General features: G+C 44.3%; 3 protein-coding genes across 10 annotated transcripts in view; 1 reads left to right on the top strand and 2 right to left on the bottom strand.

The window, feature by feature from the left end:
- Window positions 1–191: 191 nt before the first annotated feature.
- Window positions 192–2,351, top strand: LOC128880170 (peptide chain release factor 1-like, mitochondrial). The gene is made up of 2 exons (XM_054129959.1): window positions 192–673; window positions 1,263–2,351. Exons 1-2 carry the CDS (start codon window positions 340–342, stop codon window positions 2,165–2,167), a joined length of 1,239 nt encoding a protein of 412 aa, XP_053985934.1. The 5' UTR covers window positions 192–339; the 3' UTR covers window positions 2,168–2,351.
- A 321-nt stretch (window positions 2,352–2,672) lies between these two features.
- Window positions 2,673–16,240, bottom strand: LOC128880165 (voltage-dependent calcium channel subunit alpha-2/delta-3). 4 transcript variants are annotated; one of them, XM_054129943.1, is made up of 19 exons: window positions 15,142–16,240; window positions 13,920–14,106; window positions 13,269–13,811; window positions 12,615–13,022; window positions 12,196–12,510; window positions 11,116–11,172; window positions 9,257–9,337; window positions 9,065–9,139; window positions 8,885–8,989; window positions 8,466–8,537; window positions 8,241–8,388; window positions 7,905–7,971; window positions 7,564–7,733; window positions 7,019–7,142; window positions 6,474–6,506; window positions 5,611–5,885; window positions 5,189–5,532; window positions 4,857–5,099; window positions 2,673–4,744 (listed from the first exon to the last, which is right to left on the bottom strand). In XM_054129943.1, exons 1-19 carry the CDS (start codon window positions 15,222–15,224, stop codon window positions 4,352–4,354), a joined length of 3,723 nt encoding a protein of 1,240 aa, XP_053985918.1. In that variant the 5' UTR covers window positions 15,225–16,240; the 3' UTR covers window positions 2,673–4,351. The 4 variants fall into 4 exon arrangements, with proteins under 4 accessions (XP_053985918.1, XP_053985919.1, XP_053985920.1 ...); XM_054129944.1 differs by lacking the exon at window positions 6,474–6,506 and having other exon boundaries at window positions 15,142–16,232; XM_054129945.1 differs by lacking the exon at window positions 11,116–11,172 and having other exon boundaries at window positions 15,142–16,232.
- A 1,345-nt stretch (window positions 16,241–17,585) lies between these two features.
- LOC128880167 (voltage-dependent calcium channel subunit alpha-2/delta-3) overlaps window positions 17,586–26,665 on the bottom strand; it is a 13,086-nt gene continuing 4,006 nt past the window's right edge. For 3 of the 5 annotated variants that reach the window (XM_054129947.1, XM_054129951.1, XM_054129950.1), the window contains 10 exons: window positions 26,122–26,534; window positions 24,596–24,915; window positions 24,230–24,490; window positions 23,713–23,841; window positions 22,403–22,767; window positions 21,232–21,436; window positions 20,027–20,609; window positions 19,595–19,950; window positions 18,997–19,296; window positions 17,586–18,176 (listed from right to left, as the gene is read on the bottom strand). In XM_054129947.1, coding sequence (XP_053985922.1) covers window positions 17,883–18,176; window positions 18,997–19,296; window positions 19,595–19,950; window positions 20,027–20,609; window positions 21,232–21,436; window positions 22,403–22,767; window positions 23,713–23,841; window positions 24,230–24,490; window positions 24,596–24,915; window positions 26,122–26,534 — 3,226 coding nt within the window. In that variant the 3' untranslated portion in view covers window positions 17,586–17,882. Of the gene's footprint in view, window positions 18,177–18,573; window positions 18,775–18,996; window positions 19,297–19,594; window positions 19,951–20,026; window positions 20,610–21,231; window positions 21,437–22,402; window positions 22,768–23,712; window positions 23,842–24,229; window positions 24,491–24,595; window positions 24,916–26,121; window positions 26,535–26,665 lie in introns of those variants that run through there. The other 2 variants (XM_054129952.1, XM_054129949.1) reach the window with 2 other exon arrangements.

The raw sequence follows: 26,665 nt of genomic DNA, 5'->3' as shown, positions 1-26,665 counted from the left end.
GCTACACCTGCTGCTGTTACCAATATACCAAAGTCAAGAGATATGGACAAATCAATATTGATATTTTTTTATCGATTTTTATAAGAACGTCGTTTCTTCGAATAAAAACGAATGTTACATTTTGGACAAGGAACGATTCGTGTCTCTTTTCGAGAATATGGCAAATATCTCGGAAAATGAAAACACGAGCATTTTTTATCATTTTCTAGAGTTTTCCACCTTGATAGCAGACGACACATGCGTCGCTCTCTTCACTCGTAAACAGTTGTAAACATTGCGTGAATTTTCTAAATCTATGTCACTGTCTCGACACGTAATTTGATTGTTACACTGTGAAATATGTTGTTTTTTGTACATAGATGCAAGTTCAATACTTGCTGGCATCATGGGAATATAATAAAGAAATTGAAATCGTTCGAATCCTGGTTTCCCTTGTTACATAACCTTAATAAAAGGTTCCCGTCGGTGCCTTGCAAACTGTTTTGCTCGAAAACGAGTTTATCCCCGACCGATGACAACGTTAAAAGGTATTTCAACCATCTGCTGGATGCGTATCAAAATAAAGGTCGGGGAAATGAAAGCTTTAAAGAGATTTTTAAGATAGTTATGATACCACAATTGCTGAATGAAAAACTGCAAATAACAGAGAATATCAAGACTTTGAGCGAGCTTGGTACGTTTTCAAGATTCTTTGTGTTATAAAGTTGCGGCTACAAAGTATTGGCACTTGTTTTTTAAAGTATATTTGTTACAATTCGGTTATAAGGAACTGGTTGTTACAAACTAGAAACTTTGTCCAATTCTACGCAGGTTGCAATTTCATTTTGTGCTTGCTTGATATATTAATTTAAGCAAGTAATTTTTTTAAAATGTTTTATCACTTGTAAAACTATAATCAGTGCCTACTATGTTGCTTACCTAAAAACTATGTAACTATACTTCAGAAACAAGTTTACATGAGTTTCTTATTTTAGGGAAGAAATGAAAATCACATGATGATAAATGCAGTGAATAAGATGGATAATCAAGTATAGTTTATCGGTTTAAAACTGAATGTCTGAAGAAGATCTAATTTAACTATAATTTTGTCTACTACGCAAAGTCAAACATGAATGTGCATATGGCTTGAGTTATCGAATAGTAAGTTGTATGGATTTTTTCAATGGTCGAAACATGTACATCAGTTCCATCACTTTGTAGCCAGACTTACAGTACACAAAATTATTCTTTCTCAATAATTTATACTCTAATTTCATCTTCAGTTGGCGAAAATGAGGAAATGAAGAACCTTGCTAAGGAGGAAGAATCAATGTACAAACAACAGTTACTAGAAATCGACGAAAAAATACTAGATACAATTTTACGGAATTTGGGCGAGGACAATTACGAGAATGTTGTTTTAGAGATAACACCGGGTGTAGGAGGTCAAGAGTCCATGCTGTTTGCTAAGGATTTATTCGATATGTATATTGGATACGTGACCTATTTAGGATTCGATTATGAAATTATGGATTTGGACGATAGCGAAAAAGGTGGTATAAGAAAAGGTGTTATGGTAATATCAAATCCAAAAGCTTTTCGGAAATTAGGGTATGAAGGCGGTGTACACAGGGTACAGAGAATACCAGCGACAGACAACTCCGGTCGAGTGCATACGAGCACGGCTACAGTGGCAATTTTACCAGAACCTAAGAGTATAGACGTTACTTTAAACGAGAAAGATTTGAGAATAGAAACGAAAAGAGCGTCTGGTGCTGGTGGACAGCATGTAAATACTACAGACTCTGCTATTAGAGTGGTTCACCTACCCACTGGCACAATTGTCACTTGTCAAATAGGCAGATCTCAAATAAAGAACAAAAACTGGGCGCTTATAAAGCTGAAAAGTATATTGTACGAACAGCAATTGAACAAGCAAACCTCGTTCATCGCCTCGTTACGCAAGAAGCAAATGGGAATGAAATTAAGAAACGAAAAAATTAGAACGTATAATTATAATCAAGATCGCGTAACAGATCATAGAATAGCAAATGGCACGATGTACTATTTAAAAGAGTTTCTGAAAGGTGGGCCAGCTCTGGAAGAACTCGAGGAGAGACTCCACCAGGATATGCAACAGAAGCTACTCCTAGAGATTATACAGAAGGTGGAGAGAGAATTGAAATAACACCGAGTTCGTTCAACATTTGCCATTTTGATAAGAAACGACTTCATTTACATAGGCAAGCCATTGTACATAGCAAATTGGTAATAAACTCTGTGTGATACAAGTAACATTCATTCGTTTTTCGTTTCGAACCATTAGGAAACAAAATGTTCGTCGATAAATAAAGATAATTTATGTTGAGTAATCTTTGAGCATTTATTATTCTTCCTTTTGAAATGTTTTCTTAGCGATATCCGTTTTAGAAATAATTCTAGAAAGATGAAAATAAATCTTGAATTTTGAAAAGAATCGAAATATTACATTTTACTTTGTATTGTTATAAAAATAATGTGATAGCAAGACCCTATGCATTGAATTGGAATTTATTTTTTAATGTAAATTGTGGAATAGTTCCTAGGGAGGACCGTGGTCGAAAACGTTTAAAAGGGAAGAATAATGAATACTCGAAGTCTACTCGACAAGAGCGCCTTTCTGTTTTGCTCAAGGAAGCAGACAGTTAGCGAAGTAGAGAGTTCAGTTGTTTATTTGAAAAACATACAACAAGATTCATCTTTGTTTCGTTTGGTTTTAACCGCGTGTCCAAAGGCACACACCATCCTTGCAACTTCTTGTATAATACATTGATATACAAAATTAATATTCGTAATCTCTATAAATATCAAACGACATGTCTTATATCGGTTAATGTACAAAGCGCAAAAATGTTAATGTGTTCCATAGTATCGTGAACGTGCGCTCATGGTATACGCCCCTGCTTCAACCGTTCCCCATAATACCTTACCTACTTTGTCACCCAAAAAATTATACCAAACTCGCACTAGATGCCATTTAATTATTCTCGATGGTAATTTTATTCCGTTAACTTTTGCACCTCGTTAAATTTTCGGCTACACCAAGTCTTCCACGAGTACCCGCTACATGAACCAAATGTCGAGTAAGTACAGTACCTTGTTCCCTTATTCGTGTCGGTGGCTCTGACCTAAGGATGCTCTACTAGATTTTGATTATATCGATTTTGTGATTGCATTCACGAATATTTCCCTAATCGCGAAAACGTAGACTTTCTAATCAACCTTCTGAGTCAGCATCCTGCTGTCGTCGCGACTTAAGCATCGTTAAACCCTAACGATCATGTAGTAACGATTAGTGCTGGGACTATTTTTATAATTAAATAATCGAATGCGTTCGACGAGTAGTCCCAGCCCTGGCAACGATCGCTAAAATGGACAGAGGCGAAGAGTAGGGACCAAAGCAAGGAGGAGAACAGGGACGTATACGGAACTGACGCCGCATTGCATTTCGGGCAGTAAGGTTGTTCTTTAGGACTAAACAGTTCTTTGAATCCTCGAATCGTCCACCGCAGAAGCCACGAACCCATGGACATCGACTTTAGATCAAGAATTCGAAGCAGAACACAGTATTTTCTCGGAACATGTTCGCCTGGGAAACGTTAAAATCTGTGGAAGTAGACCCATTCTCATCATTTTTTTTTTTTTTTACGGAGATAATTGTCGTTAGAGGATGAAGGAAAGTTCGATTCCTAGCGTACAAATAGTAACGAACATCCTTCAAGAAAATACCGATGCATAATTCAACCCTTGTCCCGTGGAGCTCGATGATCCTCCAGACTTTTCAGATGCAGACCCTGCCTGCACCAAAGTACGCGCCGATAGAGGAGACATCACCAGGACCTTAATCACTCCTCTCTATGACAGCGTCGCTATATATACTAGAACATCTTGAAATCGCATTAACTATAAAAAGAAAACATCGAATATTTCGCAACGAATCGCCTCCAATTGTATGTACTTTGTCCCGTGAACAGCTTAATGACGTTGGCAAAGGTAATACGTTTTCACGAAACTCTCGAGAGCGCTCTCAGACATCCCATAGATGGGCAGAATTTTATTCGAATAATAAACGACGAACGAAACGTGCTCTCTATAATCTATACTCTTATAATTTATTCGAATGCCTATGGCGATTGGACAGTTGAAGATAATTTGTTCGGATAATCTTTTACTTATTTAACGTGAAACAAAAGCGTTAATTTTCATCTAAATGAGAATTTTGCCCATCTCTGCGCGACAAATTACAGCGAGAAACGCTTTCGATCTTAATTTCATAACATTCAACTTCGTCCGTCCTTGTTGACTCCGAATCAATGGAGTCGATTCGCGGAAATTAATTCTGACCAAGGACGATCCGTCTTGCGAGGACACAGGCGGTCGATAACAGAAGAAGGAGGTAGATATTCGATTCCACGTTCGAAGCCAAGCCGCAGAGATCTTTGATCTCGCTTTCCTTCGGATCGCTGCGAATGCAGGACTGAGGTTTCTTTCTCTTCAGGGGGTTGAGCGCCTTCTGGCAGACCAGAGAGTTGTTCTCGTACATCACTTCCTCCGGGATCACGCTCAATGGAGGCGATACCGTGTCGAAGCAGTCCGTGTTGACCACCACTAGAAGCATATTACTGAAATCCACTGGTTGCACGATGTAGGGCCTCAGGCATTCGTCGTTCACGTTGGATTCGATGTCGAACGATACGAAGGACGCGTTCCGCAGGTACAGGTACACCTAAAGGAAGAAATGGTGTAAAAATAAATAATTATCAATTCGTAACAAGCTCTTAAATAAATTGGTCCACTTTTGTATCATCGAATTTCTCAACGTGTCGAACTCTGTTTACCTCTTGATCGCAAGCTTCTGGCCTGGTTCGATTGATCAGAACCTTTTGGTCGAACAGTTTCTCGTCCTTGGCGTCCACCGGAGGCTTTTCTTCGCTCTCCTGGTAACTTTCGTGCATACCTTCGTCCTCGTTCGGGTAAGCGTACACCTCTGCGTACTCGGAGTTCCAAATTCCTGCTCTGGCCCAAGCCCAGACCGCTTGCCCGACGAGCCACGAGATCAACTTCTGTGCGCTTCTCCATGGCTAAAAACAACGAGGTACAAACAGAACGTGATCGGCGCTAAAGACTGTTTTTAAAAATTAATTCTGGAAGAAATCATTTGACCGATTACCGTGAGCAGTATGCTTCCATCGTTAGTGGTATGCGTTCTTTTGAAGCAGACCGCCTGGTAATCGTATATCCTGATCCTCTCGAAGACGCCCTCCTTCACGAGATTGGACATGATCGGTCCTCTGATTTCGCCGAAGAACTTCCCTGCGTCGGATTCGTCCTCCGCTGCGATCACGTATCCGTTGTTGTCGATCAAGTAGCAAGCCCAGTTCTCTGCGCCGCAATGCGAGTGACAATTCCCTAAACCTTCGCAGCTGAACGTGATGTTCTGGAAGAGCCCTTGAAGAGCGGTGTGCTGGAACTGAAAGCCTACCACCGCCGCTGGCGCCTTCCCTTTTGAAGATTCTGCAGAGCGTACGGATCATTTCAACGATACAGCGCAAATGGTTAATAAGTTTTTGCTACGAGTAGGAGTAATTTTACCAATAAAAATGGCGTGACTGGCGGTGACGAGGGTGGTGTTGTCGGCACCCTCCTCGTCGAGTGGCACGGAGAAGACAAAGTTCTCACGGTGGATATAGTGCTGCTCGACGGCGCGCTTGTACCATACTTCGTCTATGGCTCTCGGGTAGATCTTGCTGAAGTGGTCTTCTGAAAGGGTGGCGTTCTCGTCCAGCAAGAAGTCCTGCCATCTTGTCAGGCCACTGTGAGTGGCCATGAAGGCGAGCGTCACGCCGAAACGTTGTTGGAACTCTTTCCTACAAGAAGCAAAGCGTTAGACTTCGTGGTCGAAGGAGACTCCTCCTCAAAGTAGACCTTTGAGCTTTTACTAATATACTGCGCTATTGCGTTACCGAGGAGCTTCGATAACTCGCTCGCGACGTTGGGGCTACCACTGAAGAACGTTTCGTTCGGTTCGGTTCAGAAAACGGGGAAGGTTACAAATAAAAGCGTTGCGAGCGAGTGTATCGCGACTAATGGATAGTTAAGGCGAATTCAATTGATCCTCCAGCTGTCATCGTCCCTCTTCGAGGTCCCGGTCCTGACAGACGACCTCCATTCTTGGTGGATCCGTGATCTACCACCGATTAAGAATCGCGAAAGGAACAACAAAGGGGTAAAATATAAATACATAAATCGTTGTTGAAAACCAAATAAATTTTCAAAAAGGGTGTGACTTCAGAGTTGAGAAACCGAACGACTCGACGTTAAGTGGGACGCTTAGATTGAAATGAAAATAGTGGGAGGAAAGCGAGTACAGTTAAAAGAAGCGACAAGAACGAACGATCGAGCGTAATCGTTAGTCTCTAGAATGAAAACGTAAGGTGCGATGTGATGGACGTTACCTTGGCAGCAGATTCATCAGCCTAGCTAAAGGTCTGCATTGCGTCAAAGTGGTAAATATTAGTAAAAAAGAAACAGGTCCGTTTCGTTATCCTGACGGAAGAGAGAGAGAGAGTAAGAGAACGGAAATAAGAGAACGTATCGTGCACCGAACGAAAAGAAAAATGTACAGCGAAACGATACACTAAAACGGGCCCGATGCAGCCATTATGGTACAGTGGCATGCGTCTTCTGACATTTTATGGTGGAGTCAACGAAAGTTATTTATAGGCTCGTACAGTTATCTCAGTTTGATTCTTCATCGTAATCGAGTATGTTACAAGTGTTCAAGGCTGTACATCTAGGAATCTATCCCACCGTTCGGGCCTATTCTTTCATTGCTCCATCACAATTGTCCACGCTTTATAATGTTAATCGCACTATCAAATTTTAATTTCGATTTCAATATCTATAAAAGAAGGAAAGATATCCTAGCCCTTTAGCGACCTTTTCCGTACTAATTCGAACACGTGCTCGCGTTTCAAGGACGTTTTATGGCGATGCTCACCCTTTTTCCTCGCGCGTGGTGCTGAGGTTTGCAAACCACTCGGTTACCTTTGCGTCGAACACCAGACTCAGCAGAAGCTCTCTGTCGCAGTAGTAAGAGTCTTTGTCCGCTTTGTATGGCGTGGCTGTTGGAACAGAGCGTTCATCAGTGGTCGTACATTTATCTATTTATTTTATTTAACGTCTTTATCGTGTATGACCGAGTAAGAAAAATAACTGATGTCTGCATCAACAATGTTAAATATTAACAATGAAATATTAGGTTGTCCCAAATGTTTCTTTCGTGACTCGCACTCATTTATTTTGTGTGGCAGTGTTTATATAATGGATCGTACCCAATTCAATAATTGAACATTAGACACAAAATATTGCTGTATTACTTATTAACGAAATGGAAGAAACTTTTGGGACAACCTGATACATACTGTACAGCTTCATACAGGACACCCTGTATAGCAGAGAACTAACATTGAATATGCCGCATGACACGACCCTAACTCCAGCGATTGATGCATCAAAATTGGCTTAAATGGAAATAACACCTACGCTTTGATTTGCGGTGAGTGTCGTTACCGGAACTCGTGGCCGAGTATTCTGGCGGCTGGGACGGTTGTTTCATGTCGTTCCATTTCCAACCCGGCTGTCGAGTACGCTCCAGGAAATGCAGGAGCTGCGCCTCCGAGGAATTGAACGAATGCTCGTCCTCGTAGTGGTATCTGCGTCAAAGGCGTCGTTATCGATTTAGTTCATAAATTTAACGCGCTCTCAATGATCGACATACGAAAATTGACGGGACTTGTAAGTCCCGCCAGTGAATGAAGGGTTAAAGAGGTTAAAGCATATAGGTAAATTGCAAAGAGGTCACGAGCCGGAACGATTCCACTTACTTGCAGTACAACCAATGGGGATGCACCCGCCAGTTCGTGCCAGAGAAATAATCGGACACGTTCTTGCCTGCAACAGACCATCTCGTTAGAATACTAGAGATCGTTGGAACGTTGGTATAGCTGAACAAGCTTAGTCCGATCTCTGATTCATTCGATATCGATTAAAAGAAATAAGGAAGGACGAGATCCAAAAATTTCACTCGTCGAGCTCTACATGTACGATATGATAAATGATAAATGCATTCGAAGAGAATTCCGATGTTTATTCAGCATCTAGGAACTCGGTAGCTAAGATTCGGAATGGTCGCGAATCGCACGTTTCATTGGAACACCTACCACTAACGTGAACACGATGTATTTCCTCGGTAGCGTGAACGCGATGACTTCCGTTGTGATCATGTTCCGGCAGACTGACCACCACCGTGAACGGCGTGTTTGGTATGCCGGTGTAGTCATACTTCCTCTTCACTCTACCCACACGTTTCTACGGAGCAGAGGTAATCAGGTTAACGTTTTAACGTAGAAATTTAATCATCCGCGGACGATTACGAGATCACTCACCATGTCATCGTAATGGTACTTTGTGTGAAGCGTCACGCTACCGTTTGCCTGATTGACCACGTCATTTCGAAGCTGCAAGAAGAACTCGGCTTAGTATGGAGGACAGTAACATTATCGTAGGAAACGAAACGAAAAAACGAAAACTAAGGCACGGGGATTCGAACGCACGATCCTCGGATCCACAGTCGACTACTTACGCGACTAATTACTACTACGATACCACGCTGTTAAAGAATAATAATTTCTACGAAGTAAACGTCGGAATATTATTATACGTAAACTGCGGATGTTAATACAAATACGTATTTGTACAGTTTCAAAGAATTGCATTTTATATATTTTTTTCCAGTCACGCGCATCCTCCCACATTTTCAGTTGCCATAAATGCGTACACATCCGCGGTGTAATTATATGTTTACCATGATGATTCCATCGTCGAACTCCCTTGGTCCTCTGTCCTGATCCATCAGCTCGACCTCCGCCATGTCGACGCTGTTGTACGCTGGTTTCAGGATTCCCTGAAACTGTAATTTCAAATATCGTTAAAAAAATGATTCTCGCGTTGGAGGAGGGTCGTTTAAAAAATGTATGAGACTAACCACTGGTCGAAGGTCGGGATGAATCAGGATGAAACCGTTGTTGGTCACGATGAACGCGTATCCGTTAACGCCGAGCTGTTTTCAAGAAGCGAAAGAAAGGAACAATGAGCCAGATAAGTAACTGTAACATCTAACGAGCGATTTCTAACAGTAACGGAAAGAAGAAGAAGAAGAAGAAGAAGATCGGCTCACCCGATGGGGCATCATGAGCTTCTGTATCTCTCGTATCGGAACGTCCGTGCCAGCGACGCCTAGGAGATCGGCGATCCGTGTCTGCGCAAAGAATCATCGTCGCGTTTTAACGAAATTCCGTCGTCGTGGCTATGGGGGGGGTTCGTGTATAGAAATCAATTACGTAATCATCATCATCCCAAGTCGCATAACCATAAGCGTATCTACCTTCTCCAATAAACGCTATCACAATGAATTCGTCTAAAGACACACTGTTCTAGTATTAGAAACAAAACGAAAATAAAATAACGGTATTTACTAAAGAAACGATAACGATAACGATGATGATAATAATAATAACAATAATAATAATCATAAACGTATTCTTTGACGTAAGACTGGACGTGTATAAACTAGCTCAACTACGTTCTCAATAATAACGATAATAATAATAACAATAATAATAATAGTAACGATACACAATTAAGAACAATTAATATCTGACGCAGGCTATCCTAAGTGTTAATAATCAAATCACAATTGGCCGCGCCGTTTATCGTTCAACCCAACGTCCCGTTCCTTCTCTGCGAATCGCCGTTTTCTTCTTCGTGGACCGGACCAAAATAGAGAAAGAAGACGACGGTAACGGAACGAAGAGAAAGAAGATGAACTGTTCGCGTTTAATCGAGAATATTTTGGGAAATTGCGCACGATATCATCGTACGTTGTTGTGAATGATCACGGATTCGCAGAAAACGGAAGAGCCGTCGGGAACGGCGTCCGACCGAACTCTACTGTTTTACTCGACTAACCAAATCTAGCACTCAAAAAACTTCAAGTCGTACTGTGTGCACGCGTGTGCTCAGTACATTCCTTATACCCAACGGGATATTCTCTCTCATGTTTCAGAGCATGTATATATATATGTATGTGTATATATATATATATATGTAGTCACTGCAGAACCATAGTTCTTCTACGAGTCAACGATAATAATGATAATAATGATAATAATAATAATAATAATAATATTAAGAGGAGGTATCGCCGTTCGCAATCCAACAGGCGGACAGGATAATCCATGTTTCTACTCGTCTCGAACAGGGCACAGGGTAGACTAAAGTACCTAAACCTACCTAATGATTAAACTAAGTCCATTACCAGCGTTAGACAAAATTAAGATACCAGAGAGACGAACGTGGACCTAAATGGAATGAATGTTCGTCGCGCGGCGTCGATCTCGTCTCTGGGATTCCCGAATCAGTATTTTCTTCCCACCATTTAAATTTCTTTCTTTTCATGCTTCGTTGTAACATTTTCAAACCCTGTTCGTGAATTCCCTTTAGCATACACAAAATGACCAATCCGAATGAATGGTAAACCTTGAGTGAAAGGAAGAGAAAAGTCTGATACCAGATTTCCTTAAAAAGAATATCCATAGATGAAAATGTCATTCTTCTTTCAAAGGAAGACTCGCGTTTTCACCTACAAATACTCGTTTCAAAGGCACAAGGACTCTTCTACTTTTAAGAAGATCTACACCTCGATGCATCGGAGAACGTACGAACTCTCCCACGAATGCACCAGTTCAGTCCCGAGTTTTAGCATTTACGGAGACTTTGCCAATATTCACTACACCGATATTCGGTTTCGATAACAATTTTAACTCGACGTTCCCCCGGAATATTCAAACCGGTCCGATCGAAACTACGATCCATTCTTCGACGTCTGCCGATCGTTCCCTTATTGTCCGCGCTGTCGGAGGCCCAGACACGCGTGAACGAGCCGCGCGCGCGCGAATACAAAAGGCGAAAGGGTACGGGGCTCTATGCATTGGAACAACGTTGCTTGTGTTTTTTTTTTTTTTTTTTGCTGCCAACCTCTCTTGTCTCTGTCACCCAGTACGCCTCGTTCACCAGCACCTGCCTTGTGATGTTCTGTGGACAAACATGAACTTAAAACCAGGGGAAACTCCGCTCGCGTTAAGGGGGCTGGGGTGGTTTGGCTATCGACTAACCGCGACTCTTCGACGTTATGTATCGACGGGAAGAAGGATCAGTCCTGAGAGCGATCGGTAGCGACGCGATCAGTGATACGATTCTCTGTTGACTTCTGATTATCCGACTGATTTTTTCTCTCGCGCGATACATCAGCTCGAGGTAGTCGTAGTTAACGCATGGTTGAGTCTCGTCAATCGATCGTGGGGGGCATGGGGGGGGGGCGGGGACGGCGGCGGCGGCGGCTGTGAGAAAGGGCCGTGTCGCATGGGAATAACGATGATTATGATAAGTGCGTGCTCGAGTGGCTTAATAACGACGGGGACCGTTAATACGATTCCGAAGGCGTGCACCAGAGAGGTCGCGAGGCGACGCAGAGTCTACGTGCGTTATCAAACGGTCGATTACCTTGATCGTTCGTTTCGTAATACCTCTGACGCTCGATTACACGTGTATTTTGTTGGAATAATTATTTATAGAAAGGGGCGAACGGTGATCCGATAGATACGACGGTAGAGGACGTCGCTGTTTATCGTTTGTAATGCTTTTCTGGACGCTGTTGGCTGTCATTTTTCGAAGGACCAACCTGTGGTCCTGAACCATAATTTTTGATTTAAATAGTTGAAATATCAGAATTTTTGTATAATTTAATGTTTAGTTTAACCGTTGAATAACGAATCCTTTTTTTGTTCTCGCTTCTGGCGTCCGTGAATTTGTCTAAAAGAGCGTTCCAATTTTCATAAATATCTTAAACGTCTTCACAGCTATCGAGTACATAAGAAAACGACTGAATGAGACGGACAGCTTGACAGAGTGAATCAATTAGGAGATTCAAATATATTTACGCATCTACCAAGTTCGTTTCGGGGCAGAAACGGTCAAGGATTCAAGAACAGTTACGATAGTTCCCTAACGGAATTAGATTGTTTCGGTTCGATTGTACCAGAAAAAGGAAAATCTTACCGCGTTATTGCGTCGGTCAAACACCGGCATGCTAACCGAGGTCATCAGCTTGTACTCTTGAAGATCGCCGCTCTGGTCGTGCGACTTCTTCTGCTTCTTCACGAACCTGCGATCGCGCTCCGAGGAGTTGAACAGCTTCTTTCTTCTGTGGAGCCTGAGGAACCTCTCCTTCTGTTCCTCGCTTTCGCGTTGCTCCCAGAGCCAATCGGTCATCTTGGGGTCCGTGATGTCGGCGTAGACGGGGGTCCAGATCGTTGGATGGTCCGTGCGACCCAGTACCAACGGTCGTGCCATCACGGGAACGTACTTGAGCACCTGAAGATAGCGATTAGAAAGATTAGACAGAAGATTGACGATTATGATCGAAAAATTGGTATCGAGTTCTTCGGGGTCAGAAGTCAAGATAGATCCCGGTTTACCTGTTCTCTGACTTCGGCCAAAGTGCAAAGATGAACAAAATATCCTCTGTTCGCGCAAGCCATCCATTGCACCTCCCTGACGTCCGCCACTTCCCTGCCAATCAGATAAGTGAACATTCTGACGGGCATGTCCGCTCTATACGGTTCGTCGGGATTGTCCTTCCAGTTATAAGTCTCGAAGATGTCTTTATAGTTGTACGGCACGCCGTCCGTTATCAGCATGATCGCCTGGTTGCAAATGGCCCCTTTCTTCTCCATTCGATAGCTCTCGAGCAGCTCGAAGGCCGTGGTCAAGGCCAGCGAGAAATTCGCGATCTTCTCCGTGTTCAGATTCGATATGGCTCTCTTCAGCTCTCTGACGTTTGCTAAATTCGCTTGGACCAAGGTATCGTTGAAGCATGGAACCACCTTGAAATAAAATCATGGTTAACAGAAAGCGTAAGCGTGCCTTATCTTCAACAGCGATGGGCAAACCCGTACGGTTCGAATAAATCTAAAGTTTGCCGACATTATCTCATTTCCTTCTTTGGAAAATGTTCAAAAGCCTTCGAAGCCTAGGGTTTCGGCCATCACTGGTCTTCAGCAATTATATTGTCTCTGCCAACCAATGGCTACCTAAACCTAATCGCAATCGTTACGCTTCTCGCTAATTACCTCCTTGGTGACATTGGAGAACGTGATGATGTTGACGAAGTCGTTGTTCCCTAGAGTGTCTAGGATGTTGTTAACCACGTGCCTAGCGATTTCCCTGCGTATGCCGGTCATGCTGCCCGACGTGTCGATCAGGATGAGGATGTCCTTCGGGCTGGTGGCTGCCTCGATGTACCAGCTTCTGGTCCTGCAGTCGAACAGGTCGACCGTCTCCTCCATGTACCAGTTCATCGCCGGGTACTGTCTCATGAATCCCGTCGCGCTGCCGAAGTACTGCCAGGACAGGGACGGGTCCTGTTCGTAGTTGTTGATGAAGGTCTTGTCCAGCTCCTCGGACCACTTGATCGCCCTGATCACGGGCGTGGCTCTCTCGTAAACGTTCGTTGGAACGTGGACGGCGGACATGTTCAGGTTCACCTCGCCTCCGAAGTGGTAGCTGTTCTTCACGTCGATGGTGTTGTTCTTCGCGTTGATGAATTTGAACGACTCCGGGGGCGTGACGTCCGGAGCTGATAACGCCGACGTTTCTGCTACGTCCATGATCCTCTGGAAGAGGAAGGAGAGTTAGAAACCGCGATGAAATTTAGAATATACGAGGATCCTGGTACGCGCGTAGATACGAATTGTAAAGATTGATTAAAATCGAGCGGGTACCTTGATGGCTGATATTTTCGACTCCATCATAGCCTTGATGTCCTTGGCGATCTCGTGAACCAAGGCGTTACCATCACGTATCGTCACCGAAGCCTGCTTGTACCTCTCCTGGAACTTCTCCACGTTGGTCACGTACTTGGCCAGCTGGGACAGCTCGAAACCCAATTTGTGCGCCCATGCTTTTGCTCTGTGCGTGAAACAATAAGCGACCTCGTTAGTTAGTCTCTGGGTCCCTTTTAAATTTCTTTAAATCGCTCCGAACGTTCCACAGTGGTCCGTGCTCGGGTCTTCCCGCGCGCGAAACTTCGAGACGGAGCATTCGAGACGGAGATGGGAATGGAAAAACCACCGGAGGAAGGTTTGACGTAGGTCGAGGGAGTAAACACGTTCGAAACGTGACGACGTAGAGTTTGACGAACGATGTACACGCAGCACGATACGCCACGGATAGATCGAAGGACTATTAGGTTGTAATTCTTTAAATAGAATTCTTCTAACACCACGAGACCGGAAACAGTGTAATTTTTTCTTCCCTGCTGAGAAATCGAGTCTAACCGTGTTTACTTTACCTTTGAAATCTGTACCATAGATTTGTTCTTACTATTTATATCGCTATTATATATTCTATATTACATCTACAGCATATAGCTATGCCTCCTTTGTTAAATGTACGCTTATTTTTAGCCCTACGCGATATTTCCTTTTCACTCGATACTCCATTACACAGTGCGTTCGGCTCTGATGCAACAAGGAAATATTACAACCGTTTAATGCTCTTAAGAGATACCAGCCGCGGCAAACATGAATCGGAATTCTTAAAAATGATTAACGTGTCACCTAGTCGAACGGCTCAACCACTCGCGAAACGTTCGAAGCCGAAGACTCGCTTATCGTTCATTCGAATTCACGTGGTCCCCGGAAACTCGCCTACGACCTATTCAATTCCGAAAGATGACCTAAAATCGCAAAACTCAACAAAGACACGAGTCACGCGGAACGTGTTACATCGTGTATCGGCCACGTTTTCGCCGTCCCCCCACCCTCTGCCGAGGGTGGGCGCGTGTCGATAACACTCGTGTCACCTGGACCAGTAAATAAACCCGATTACCTGTCCAACCGTAGCGTGGCACGGATAGTAAATAAAGGAAACACGTTCGCGAGGTACGTTCGAACGGTAAACCCGTGATTCGAATAAACGGTCCGTGACGAAACGAGGACTTACGTGTTGTACGATATGCCGTCACCGCGGTCGGGTGCCTCGATCAGGATCAGGACGACGACGGCGTACAGGAAACGAAGCCTCATGACTGTCGTCCAAGACGGCGCTCCGCTGTTTACGCGAGGACACGGTAAACAAAACTGGTGCCGAGAGGAGGCTCGCGTCTGACATTAAGGATTCTCTCGGCCGGCCACGGTGCTCGTCGTCGTCGACGTCGCCGTGCAGTGCGCGCACCGTCCGACCACGGCCGTCGGTTACCCCGAGCTTATCGATCCACGCGACTGCGGAGCTTGCGCGCAGAGATGGGCAGAATTTCGTTCGAACGCAGTGGCGTATTATCCTATCGGCAAACAAAGCCCTCGATCGACGGGGGAGCGCCCGAAATAATTTTATACGTGTTACGGTAAATGTTACGAACGCGATCGTTGTACACAATCCCCGCTAAACTTGGCGAACGCGATAAATTCTGGAATATTTATCGCGTTCACCGGTTCATTTTCTACAATCCCAAATTCGTAATGGGGAATGTGATGAACTGTGCTGTCTACACGGAAATACTGTCCGGGTAGGTTTGGACTTTGTTTTTTTTTTTGTTGGACACTATCACGCGAGAGGCTGCGGATAACGATACTTTATAATTTGTAACTAAAAATTAAATTAACGGTGGATGCAGCGTGAACATTTAGCCCACCCTAGTTTCGTACGATTAATTTCTAATAAAGAAACGAATAATTTTTGTTAATTGTAATGTGTTAAATATGCGATTGAACTTTCTATCTGATCCCGTCGGTTGTTTTGCTTGAATAAAAAACCTCGACACTGCCCGCGCACAAAGTCTGCGAGACGCGGCGAGCGTCTCGACAACGCGTCGCCGCTCGTAAGCGTCCGCTGAAAATTGATAGTAATGTTTGCCTCCGAATGTCGGTCCCAGCCCCTCCTCTATCCTCGTCTAGCTTGCTCTGTTTCCGTCGGTTTTTCGTTTAGCTGGTTCGTTGGCATAGTTCAGGGGGCTGGTTCGGGAGGAATCGCGAGCTTGTAGCCTCCGAGGGTATTTTTACAGGTCTGGTTCACTGGAACGAAGAAAACGCCGAAGAAACTCTCGACTCTCGCGTTCTCTCGGAGTTTTTGTTGCTGGAAGAGATTATTCGTACCGTTAATGAGAAGAAATCGTTTTTGGCGTAATGATTGATTTTGTGTAACGTTGCTCGAGCGAGGAGAGGTATGCGTAGAGAGTTATTAGAGTAACGAGGAACTTACGTGACAAGTCGTGAATGTTGTTTAATGCCTGGATGTAGGACTTAACAGTTTCAAAATTTCAGGATAATTTCAGGATGTTCCTGTTGAAAAAATGGAGTCCTACGATGACTGTGGAGTTTCCGACGCTAAAAAATTAATTGCATCCTAATACTCTTACGTTTCCAAGATATATATGTATTGTATTAATGGTTGAAGAATAATGTCACTTTTTCTTTTTGTGAGGTACCTGATGTCCAGCGAAGTCCCAAAGTTCCTGAGCAATTTATTCTTACTTTTATATTTGGACAGATATTTTCCTGGAGTTTCTTGTAGCTAGGAGTAGAAAACGAGGGTGTTGTAATTTAATTAAGTCGTAGGAAGAGTTACACTCCAAATAACTGAGAAGGAGGGTAGCGGAATATTTTCTGGGGCAACCTCCTTACGCCCCCATCAACAGACCTCGCGACGCCGACACGAAATCGTATCCCGCATCGATGGAAGGACATTCCGTCAGGCTTTATGTCCTTTTTTCCTCGAGGGTGCGATCGATTTGCTTTCGGATATCTTTGGTCCGCAATAAAGAACAGGGTTACGCTTATAAAACGCCAAGGCAACGATCCTATAACTACTCGTCTAACGGTTATTAAATTCACGCTGTAGCTCGAGGTAGTTGTTTCGAGATTGTTCAAAAATATAATAGAAAACTTTTGTAAAAGTACCGTCTTACTTCTTATTCGTAAAATAAATATTCGTTAAATAAATTCAGGGAACAACTACCGCAAGCGAACGTGCACGCCTGCTCGTGTTTACGTGCATTCTAAAACAGGATTGTTTGTCTGCAACGTTTTACAAGGAGGCTAAAGTTTGCGACAGGAGCTGACGTTTCCAGAACAATGCTCCTGGAAAGAATGGAAACTTGTCACGGGAGCGGGACGCGTGTCCCAGCGAAAGCGGCGAAAGTTTGGATCCATAAACAACTCGGATCTTCGTGGAACTTTTTAAAGATTCCTCGCAGGTTACGTGGCGTAAATGAGTCGCCGAAGTGGATTGGAAAATACGCCGAGTCTCTGGAGCCCGTGCTGTTTACACGGCGTATGGTGTGACACGAACGTCGACAAAGGAAGAGTCCAGCGCAGCACGCGAACGTTTACGCCTGAAAAAAGATATATCAGTTGTTTTATCGTCAGAGAGCGATAGCTTGCTCTTGTTTCTGGAAGCGTATCTTCTTTATTCTTATAATAAATTCACAATCCTCCATAAGTTCTTGCGGATGGTCATTGTTTGGGCGAGACATTAAAAAGAGCCACGCTGCTCGCAACAATTAGGAAGCTTGTTATTCCGAATAAACCTAGAAATAAGTACTCGAATAATTTCGATACGAGATCCCTTGATCGAGGTATATCGAATAAGTCAGTTTCCCAGTTTGTCCCAATTATTTCGAGCAGCGTATTCCACGGTGCGTGGTTCTCGTCGTTAATCGAACGACCGATAATTCTTCCCTCGGACAGTCATACAAATGTACATAAAATTTTAGCGACAACAGCGGAGAACAGTAATAAAGACACGGCGAGTCCCGACGCGCCACCGCACTCGTCGATTTCGTGCTCCAACGGATGCTCCGTAAAACAACTCTCCAGGCGCCTCCTTTTAAGGTCATTCAGCGGAAGTTTATGGCACGGCGCACTCCCTGTACCGTTCGTGTACTCCAGCGGCGAAATGATCACTGGCGTCACCTCTAATCTTTTGTAACAGGTCGGGTACATCGCGTCGACGACCACCAGCAGCAGGTTCGTGTACGGTACCTGTTAATCATTCGGTTCTTCCGTTAATTCCAGTCAAAAATGAATAACGTTTATTGAATTACATGCTTTATTATATTATAGATTAGCGACATGCTAGGTGTGTGTAGTGCCACCTATCGAAAGAATAGGAAATTCTTGCCCTTGCCACGTGCAATATGTATCAAATTTATTTCTTTACTTTGCTCGTATATTCTTTCATAATTATATTGTTTGCTTTTTGTATCTTCAATTAACATATATACGGTTTGATAAGCGTATGCCGAGTGACAAAAATCTCAAAAATTAACTTTGAAAACATTCTCGCGATTTTGCGCGTCTTAAATGTCGAAAGGTCCATCTATCGAAGAAAATATTAAACCGAATGCACTCGCATAATCTACGTTTAATCCATTCAGACCTCCACGAAGAGCCCATCGAGCCTCGCGACTGATAAAAGCACTCTCGGTCGCAATTGTACCAGCTTCCGCAGCGATGCGACGATTCCCTGGCGCACCTTGGGGCTCAGGAACTCGTTCAATTAGACCAGGAAATTTCAAAGTTGCAATTTTCTCCGCGCTCTTCGAGAACGTCCAAAGATACCACGGGCGTCTTTGGCTTACTAGAAAAACTTGAAGTGTTAGTTTGCGGCTGAGCACAGGGAATACGGTATAAGCTAGATGTGCACCGAACGTTTCGATCCTCAGGGTATTAGTAGATCTACAATTGAAGATTATAATGGATAAGTTTACAATGGTATGTTTACAATCAGGAGAGTTGTTAGAAATCATGGTTCCGTACGAGATGACAACTTGATTCAGGACTGTAGACACGGTATACTGACCCTGCGCGCATAGAACGGCCTCGAGCAAAAGGTCTCCGTCTGATTGGTGATACCCTGGTCCGCGATCGTGTAATTCATCATGTAAAGGGTCCTCTTCTGGTCGCAAGGATAATGGTAGAGATACAGTTTCGGCGGCGGCGGCGGCTCCGGTTTGTCCTCGTCGAAGTGCATTTTGGCCAGACCGCCTGGCAAGTTGACGAACTGGGTCGTGAACCACGTCACACGCAGCAGAAACCAGAGCAACAATTTCCAGACGTACATCAGAGGGTCCGTCAGAGTGCTGGCCGCGCCCTGGACACGCTGAAATAGTTTCGTTCCCAGAGAAAATGTTTTCGCGCCCCGGAGGTGGAAGAACACTGGCCCGTTTCCGCCAGAGTTTCTGATTTCGTTTGCGAAACATCTCGCGGCAAGTTGGCGACCCGATAAACTTTTTTTTCTCCTTCTCGAACGAACTTCGCAGGAGTTTAGATATTTTTTAAGGGAGCCTGGCGGCATCTTTAATACTACGGAATGTTAACATCGAGACTGTAGACGACCATCGTTTATTCGCCAACATTTTTCTGAAGCGAAAAACATGGCTTCGATTCCAGACACTTACAACTTCGTCGCACCAGCCTTGATAATCGTAAATCTCGACTGGGTTGAAGAGACCTTGGCCCACCATGGAGTTCATCACAGCCCCTTCCTGCGTTCCCATGAACTGACCGGTGTCGTTGTGCGCCTCGGATATCACCACGTAACCGTTTTGATCGAGCAAATAGCAGTCCATCCACACGTGAGAACAGTTCATGGATGGATTTTCTGGGTCCGATGTCAAGTCGATGAATCTCTTGTAAAAATCCCACATGGGCATTTGGAAGCCCACCACGGCGGCCGGTGCTGTTTTGCCACCGTCTCTTGGGAATATTCCCATGGAGGCGGTGACTATTGCGTCCGGGCCTGCTTCCCAGGGAACTAAAATAATTGCGATAGATAACAAAAATCTCAAGACACTTAACTGTACTAAAAATGTCTCAAATGTACACGATACCTGTCACGGATATACTGTTTGGATCTATATTATTCTGAAAAATAGCGCCCTTGTACCAAGGCTCGTTCACCGCCCTCCTATGAAGATCGCCAAAAACAATGCCATCGTCGTCTTCGGGCAGTTTGTTCGTGTCCAAATCGTGCCACCTCGTCAGGCCGCTCTGCGTGGCGACGAATCTCAAGAATATCCCATACATCTCGGCTAAATGTCGCGCCCGTTGGCCCTCCAATACGAAATCGTTATTGAAGCTCGCGTTCGTAGCCTTCGCGTCGAAGACCAATAGCTGCATCAGCTCTCTGTTGCAATAATAGTCGTCGTGCGACATGGTCTGTCTACCGCAGTCAGGTTCGTCGTCGTCGTTGCCGATCGGGTAGGAGGCGTACTGCTCCGACCAACGCCAGTCCGGCTTGTCCAACAGATCCAGGAAGTGTCTCAGCTCGTCCTCCGAGCTATCGAACTCGTGACCTTCCAGATAGTGGTAGCGACAGTACACCCAGCCCGGATGCACTCTCCAGCGATCGCCCACGAAGAAATCGGAGATCTTCACGTTCATGTTCTGGTTCCTGCGGATTTCGTCTCCGACCTTGGCGAGGATATGGAAAACGAAGAGAAGATTAACTTGGGGCTCCTATGGCGAATAAGTTGAATTCAGGAAGATGCGTAATTCGTTTCGCTGGGATACTTGAACTTTGTCAGAAAGCAAGTTTTGTTAAAGGGTTAGACTACCATGGACAGAAGTAAGTTAAGGTTTGAATATTAAGAATAGAAGTAGCTTAATATTTGCCTACTGAGTTAACATTTGATTTCTGAGCTTAAAAGTAGGTCAACGTTTAGAGTATTAAGAATAGAAGTAGGTTAACATTCGCCACCTAAATTAACATTTGATTACTGATCCCACAGAAGTAGGTTAACGCTTGAGTCTAACGAATCTATTGTTTCCCTCGAACACAGAGATCCCAGAGTGGCTCCCGTCGACGTAAAACAACAATGGCCACGAGGAATCTCGCGTCTCGATACTCGGCGTAGGCTGCACGCGACTCTCAATGTTTACCAGCTCGGGTCGACGGTTTACGTCTGAAAGTTTACGCAGCGTGCAATCTCTAGAACGCACAGGCGCCGGCGAGAGGAAGGATTACCGCGCCTTCCTGAAATTCTGGGACTCCATAAACCCGTTGTGTGTACGCGCGATACTCGACGCGGATTACCTTGATCCAAGTTGTGCCGTAGTTTGATATGGCGACCGCGACACCGAAAGGCGTCCCGTCCAGGGGCGCGTAAAAGTAGTCGCGTCTCTCCAGATTCACCCGACGATTATCGTCGTAATGCAATTTCACGGGAACTCCCATCGTGCTGCCCGTTTTGTGATCCACCAGCGCGGCACGCAGCTCCAGTATCTCCGGTCCCGGGTTCCTGCACTCGTTTTTAATAAAAACTCTTCTTAACCCGCACCCTCCCGTCACTCTCCGACGCAATATCGCCGCGACTCTTGGTTCTTTCGCAAGTTGCTATACTTTGGAAATTTATCACGGGCAAGTTTCGTTGCCAGCGAGACCGTCGGGGTATCGAGCGTATAGTTGACGGAGGAAATATAGCTAAATAGACGTTATTAATCTTGGAATCTGGGGATCCAATTAATGAACGTTACCTTCCAGCCTGCTTTCTGTAGTTACATTTTTGTCTATCGTCGAAATTAAATGAGATATTCGTGTAGCCTGTGTTAAGTGCGTCGCCCTGTATAGCTGGGTTCTCGAGGCACGCTCCAGTGGTTTGTCAAGTGATACACTCGTGTACGGACCGTCAAATGTGTTTTTCTCTAGTGGAAGGCTTGCCCGTTGACTGCAAGGCCGTGCTTAATGGATCTGTGTTAAGATCACGTTTCATTTTTGTCGCGAAACTTCCTTTTTTCTTTTTTTCATAAACTCCAACGTTTCTTTGTGATAACAATAGAATACCGAAGTTAACCCACTCGTACTTATTGAACAAAAACTACTCCTCCGATTCGTAACAACTGTAATACTGTTCAAACGGTTGATCACCTTATTTTTTACTGCAATACGTACTCGGACGAGAGCGCTACAGCTCTTGAAATTTCTTATGAACACTAATCTCCTCCAAAAGCTTCAAAACCTCGCAGTTGTCGCTAACAACCCAACTAGTGGTTGATGCGACTTTAAATAACTAACTAAAAAGAAAAAAAGAAATTCGTATAAACATCCGTAGCCTAATTATAAGAATTCATAAAATTCGACTTATTTGTAAGCGCTAAGAAGCGTGCTTTCGCACCGAAAGCAAAAGATACGGACTCGCTGGCAAGAAACCTTTAGCCTTTAGAACCGCATCTCCTTTACAGACTCCTTTCGTCTAACGATAAGTTACCTAGGCCCGAGTCCGTCGTCCAGGATCTCGACCTCCGTGAGGTCGATACTGTTGTAATTCAGCTTGAGCCTGCCCTTGTAGACGGGCCTCAGGTCCGGATGCAGTATCACGTAGCCGTTATTGGACACGATGAAGGCATACCCGTTCACTCCGAGCTTGTACGGCAACGTGAGCTTTCGGATGTCGTCAATTGGCACGTCCGTGCCTGCCACACCCAACAGATGCGCTAACCTCGTGTTATTGTAGCGTTTGTTGCCTTTGCGGTCAAACACCGGCGTGCTGACGGAGGTGAGGAGCCTGTACTCCTGCCAAGCGGTGGAGTTCAGCGTTGACGGGTCCTGTAGAACGTCCTCGTCCTCGTGGAGCTGTCGAAATCAGAGCCGAGTTAATCTCAAACACGCGGAATCGAGATCCTTAAGAAGGATTGAAAGGATCGTCGTCGAGAATCCGTCGCTCTATCAAAGTAACATTAGCACCGACGCAAAAGGTAACGGAGCGTTGTCTAACGTCTAAGTCTAGCCCAGCGTTAAAGCCACACTCGCATTAAAAAGACAAAAAAAAACAGGACAATGGTATTCGACATTAATAATGCAGCGAGGAGATTACAAAGTCTAAGGAGTCGGCGCAAACTTCTCGGACGTCGTGCTGTCCCGTTCGCCATACTTCCAAACTGATTCATAATTTTGGAGAAACGTTCAGCGATCGACGCTCGCTGTTTCACCGCGAATCCCCATGGCGATTTACAACCATACACTCGTACGAGACAAAGAAAAAACTTGTTGCATGCAACGGAGTACGGGGTCCTATACATCGCTCTAGTCTCGATTAATTCAAACTACGATAAGTCTATGGAAAAAGTGCGAAAAAAGGCGAGGATACACTACAATAAAAATGGAGGTCTATACGTCTAACAAAAATCTACTACGGATTACATCACTGCATTACAACTAAAAAATGTCTGAGGAAAGTACGATCAGCCGGGACAAATAACAAAGTATTCGTTCCATACTTAGAGCTGGGACTGTTCGTCAAGTATTCAATAAGTGCACGTAATTCTATGTTTAAAATAGGTAAAAGAAGTCGAATCGACAAACAGTCACAGCCCTAAATGGGGACTGGTTCCGTTAGGCCCTAACGGTTAGGGTACCCATCGACAGTTTGCAGGGTTTCCCCGGATTCGTATACGGGGCGTAACTCGCGTATACCCAGCCAAGACGTTTGCTAAGGTAAACAGCGCATTGAAAACAACAAAACGGATCTGAAGCTACAAGGGGTTGATTGTTGCTTGCTTGGTTTCGCTAGCTTTAAACCTGCTGTATGTAGATAGCGTCCTCATTTATTCGCACGCCCAGACGTTTCCCTTTCAGATGTTTCTGAAGACGTGATCGTTGTTTCGGATGCTTCATCACCAGCCACAGCCAGGTGGCGAGTGCCGGATTCTAATGGAATTCGAATTACAATGTTTACAGCATAGACGGCACTCGGGCAATTCATCTGGTCTGGAGTTAAATATTATTTGCTTGTCGATAACGTAGCTATATTAATTATGCACCGAATTTAAAGTAGTAATAAAATACAGAAGAATATTGTCTCTAATTATCTTGCATACGTGTGCAGTAACAATTTCTTTCTTTTAAACAGAAAGGATAATGATACATGAGAGTATTGTCTTTAATTGCTTCGCACGCGTGTGCAGTAAGAGTTTTCGTTTAAACAGAGAGTATAAAACGTGCGCCTGAAAGTGAAGATTTATAATGTAGAATACAGAGAGACAAATAAAGGCAGATTTAAGGAAATTAGGAAATTCATTTAATTTAGTTATCTCACCGTTATGTCCGCGTAAGCGTGAGTCCATACGACAGGGTGCACGACGTCCTGGAGAACCATAGGTCGGGCAACGACGGGTATGTACTTCAGGACCTGTTCACGAACTTCCTCTAGCGTGTGGACGTGCGTATAGTAACCGCGATTGAGGCAGGCCATCCACTGGATCTCGCGGACCTTCGTTACCTCTTTTCCAAGAAGATACGTGAACACCCTCACGGGGATGTGAGTGTCGTTGTCCTGCCAGTTCCACGTTTTAAAAACCTGAGCAACGAAATTCAGTGTCGTTACAATATTCGATATTATTATCGTTTTCTTGACAGTGGCTGAAAACAGCAGCGGTAGAGCTACGTATTAAACGGACGGTACCTCGGTTAAGTTTCCAGGAACGCCGTCCGTCACCAGCATTATTAGCTGATTGCACGGGTTGTCCGCGTCGCACCCACGCGACTCCCTGTAATTTCTGAGAAGGTTGAACGCTCTGTTGAAGGCTTCGGTCACGTTCGCGAGACCCTCAGTTTTCACGGACGTTATTCCTTTTTTAAACGTCTCCACGTTTTCCGGGGTGGCCTGGATCAGCATGTCCTTGAAGCAGTCGATGATGTCGTACGTCTCGTCCGTGTAGCTCAACACGGTCACGTAGTCGTTGTTCGACAGGGTGTCCAGAATCATGTTCACCGTTGTCCTGGCTGAACACGTCGGGAAATTTCCGTGACTTCAAGTATACTTAATCGTTATTAACGTAACAAGAAAATGATCGACCCTTGGAAACTAAAAACTTACGAAACGATCCAATAATAAACGAGGAATGCTACCGAATAATCGGTAAATTTGTCGTCTATTAATGATGTAGAGAAATGAAGGAACGAAAGCATATTTATAACGCGTATAAGGATGAGATTCCATTAATGGTTAACCAACACGGTAATATTATCGTTAACGATATTACGGTAGGGGATCGCGATATTCGTGCGAAGGTGCAATTGCATCGACATACTATCCTCCCCTAAACAATGCGCCCGTAACCTCAGGTTTGCGGTGAACTCCGAGTATGCATACACAGCTTACAGGAGACAACCGCAATAGTATTCTGACTGCGATTCTAACACAGCTTCCACGGATGCATCGAATACACCGTCGTAAGTTTCGAGCTCCTCAAGTAAATCAACTTGTACAAGATCAGCCAGAAGTTCCGTCGAAACTGGGCCGACACTGATCGTTTCTACGAAAGAATGCTACGACGAAGTTTCGGTGTATCTGATTATTGATCTACTACTGCGCGAGGAATCGATAGTGCCCTATACAGAGAGCGCATCGTTAGTATATTCGTTCGATTCTTAATGAAATAAGTGAGATTCGAATACTCGTGTAAGAGAAAACCAAACAAGCAGATCGCCATCCTCATGCTGGCGACGAAAACGTGGATCAGACGACACTGCGACGCCAGGCCTTTCATAAACAACGTCGAAGGCCCTTCAAGAGCCTTAATATGAAACAGGAATATCTAAACATAAAGATATTTTGTTACAGGAAATGTGTTAATAACTACGTAAATGTTTCATACTAAATAAAAATACAAATACAAGATTACACAGAGACTTTCCCAGCCGAGAAAGTCACTTCTTACCGAGCTTTCGTTACGTGCGGACCTCGTCAATAAAATAGCAGTTCCTTTTTCGACTTTGTCTTACGCTCCAGTATTCGAAGCTCGTTCGTACAGTGGGTGTAGAAAGTATTCGTACACTGATCAATTTCCCAAAAAACTTTTATGTGAAATTGTAGTTCTCTTAATTTCTTTTTTTATAATCAATGACATTTTACGTATGTACGAATACATTCTGCACCCACTGTAGCTTGTTCATAGCTTGTTCATAGCTTGTTCATAGCTTATTCACCGATCGTCTTTCCCATGCCGGTCATGCTACCGCTGGTGTCCATCAGGATCACCATGTCCTTGCTGCAGGTGGCAGCCTCGATGAACCAACTGCGTACTCGACAATCGTATATATCAGGCGTTCCCTCGTCGTCGCCGTCGTCTTCCTCCTCGTCGTTCAACATAGGATCCGTCCTCCACTGCATAGCAGGATACTGTCTCAGCATGCCCGTGATAGAGCCGAAATACTGCCAAGACAACGCCGGGTCCGATTCGTAGTTTTGCTGAAAGACGCTGTCGAGATGCTCGGTCTTCTCTATATCCTTCCAAACCGCTGGTCCCATATCGTACACGTTCGTTGGCACGTGCACCGACGAGAAGCTTGTGTTTACAGGTATGTTGTAGAAATGCGAGTCCGGTGTCAACGTTATGTTCCTGTAGACAAAATTAACGGTTACGTTTTGATCTTTAAAAATACACGGACTGCCCGTGTTATTCGTTAGGGCGAACCAAAAGTTGGTGCAATTTTGTCAAGTCATTAAAATTACTTTACAGTGTAAAGTTTA

This window comes from Hylaeus volcanicus, chromosome 7 (genome assembly GCF_026283585.1).
Source record: "Hylaeus volcanicus isolate JK05 chromosome 7, UHH_iyHylVolc1.0_haploid, whole genome shotgun sequence".
Lineage (NCBI taxonomy): Eukaryota > Metazoa > Arthropoda > Insecta > Hymenoptera > Colletidae > Hylaeus > Hylaeus volcanicus.
This window is presented reverse-complemented; position numbering and strand designations above follow the sequence as displayed.

Bases quoted from the DNA above. Each gene is read 5' to 3' on its own strand.
- LOC128880165 (XM_054129943.1), bottom strand. From the start codon at position 15,224: ATGAGGCTTCGTTTCCTGTACGCCGTCGTCGTCCTGATCCTGATCGAG. The intron at 14,107-15,141 runs GTAAGTCCTCGT...TTTCACGCACAG, and splicing joins GACGGCATATCGTACAACAC to AGCAAAAGCATGGGCGCACA. The intron at 9,140-9,256 runs GTGAGCCGATCT...TCTTGAAAACAG, and splicing joins AGCTCATGATGCCCCATCGG to CTCGGCGTTAACGGATACGC.
- LOC128880170 (XM_054129959.1), top strand. From the start codon at position 340: ATGTTGTTTTTTGTACATAGATGCAAGTTCAATACTTGCTGGCATCAT. The intron at 674-1,262 runs GTACGTTTTCAA...TTTCATCTTCAG, and splicing joins CAAGACTTTGAGCGAGCTTG to TTGGCGAAAATGAGGAAATG.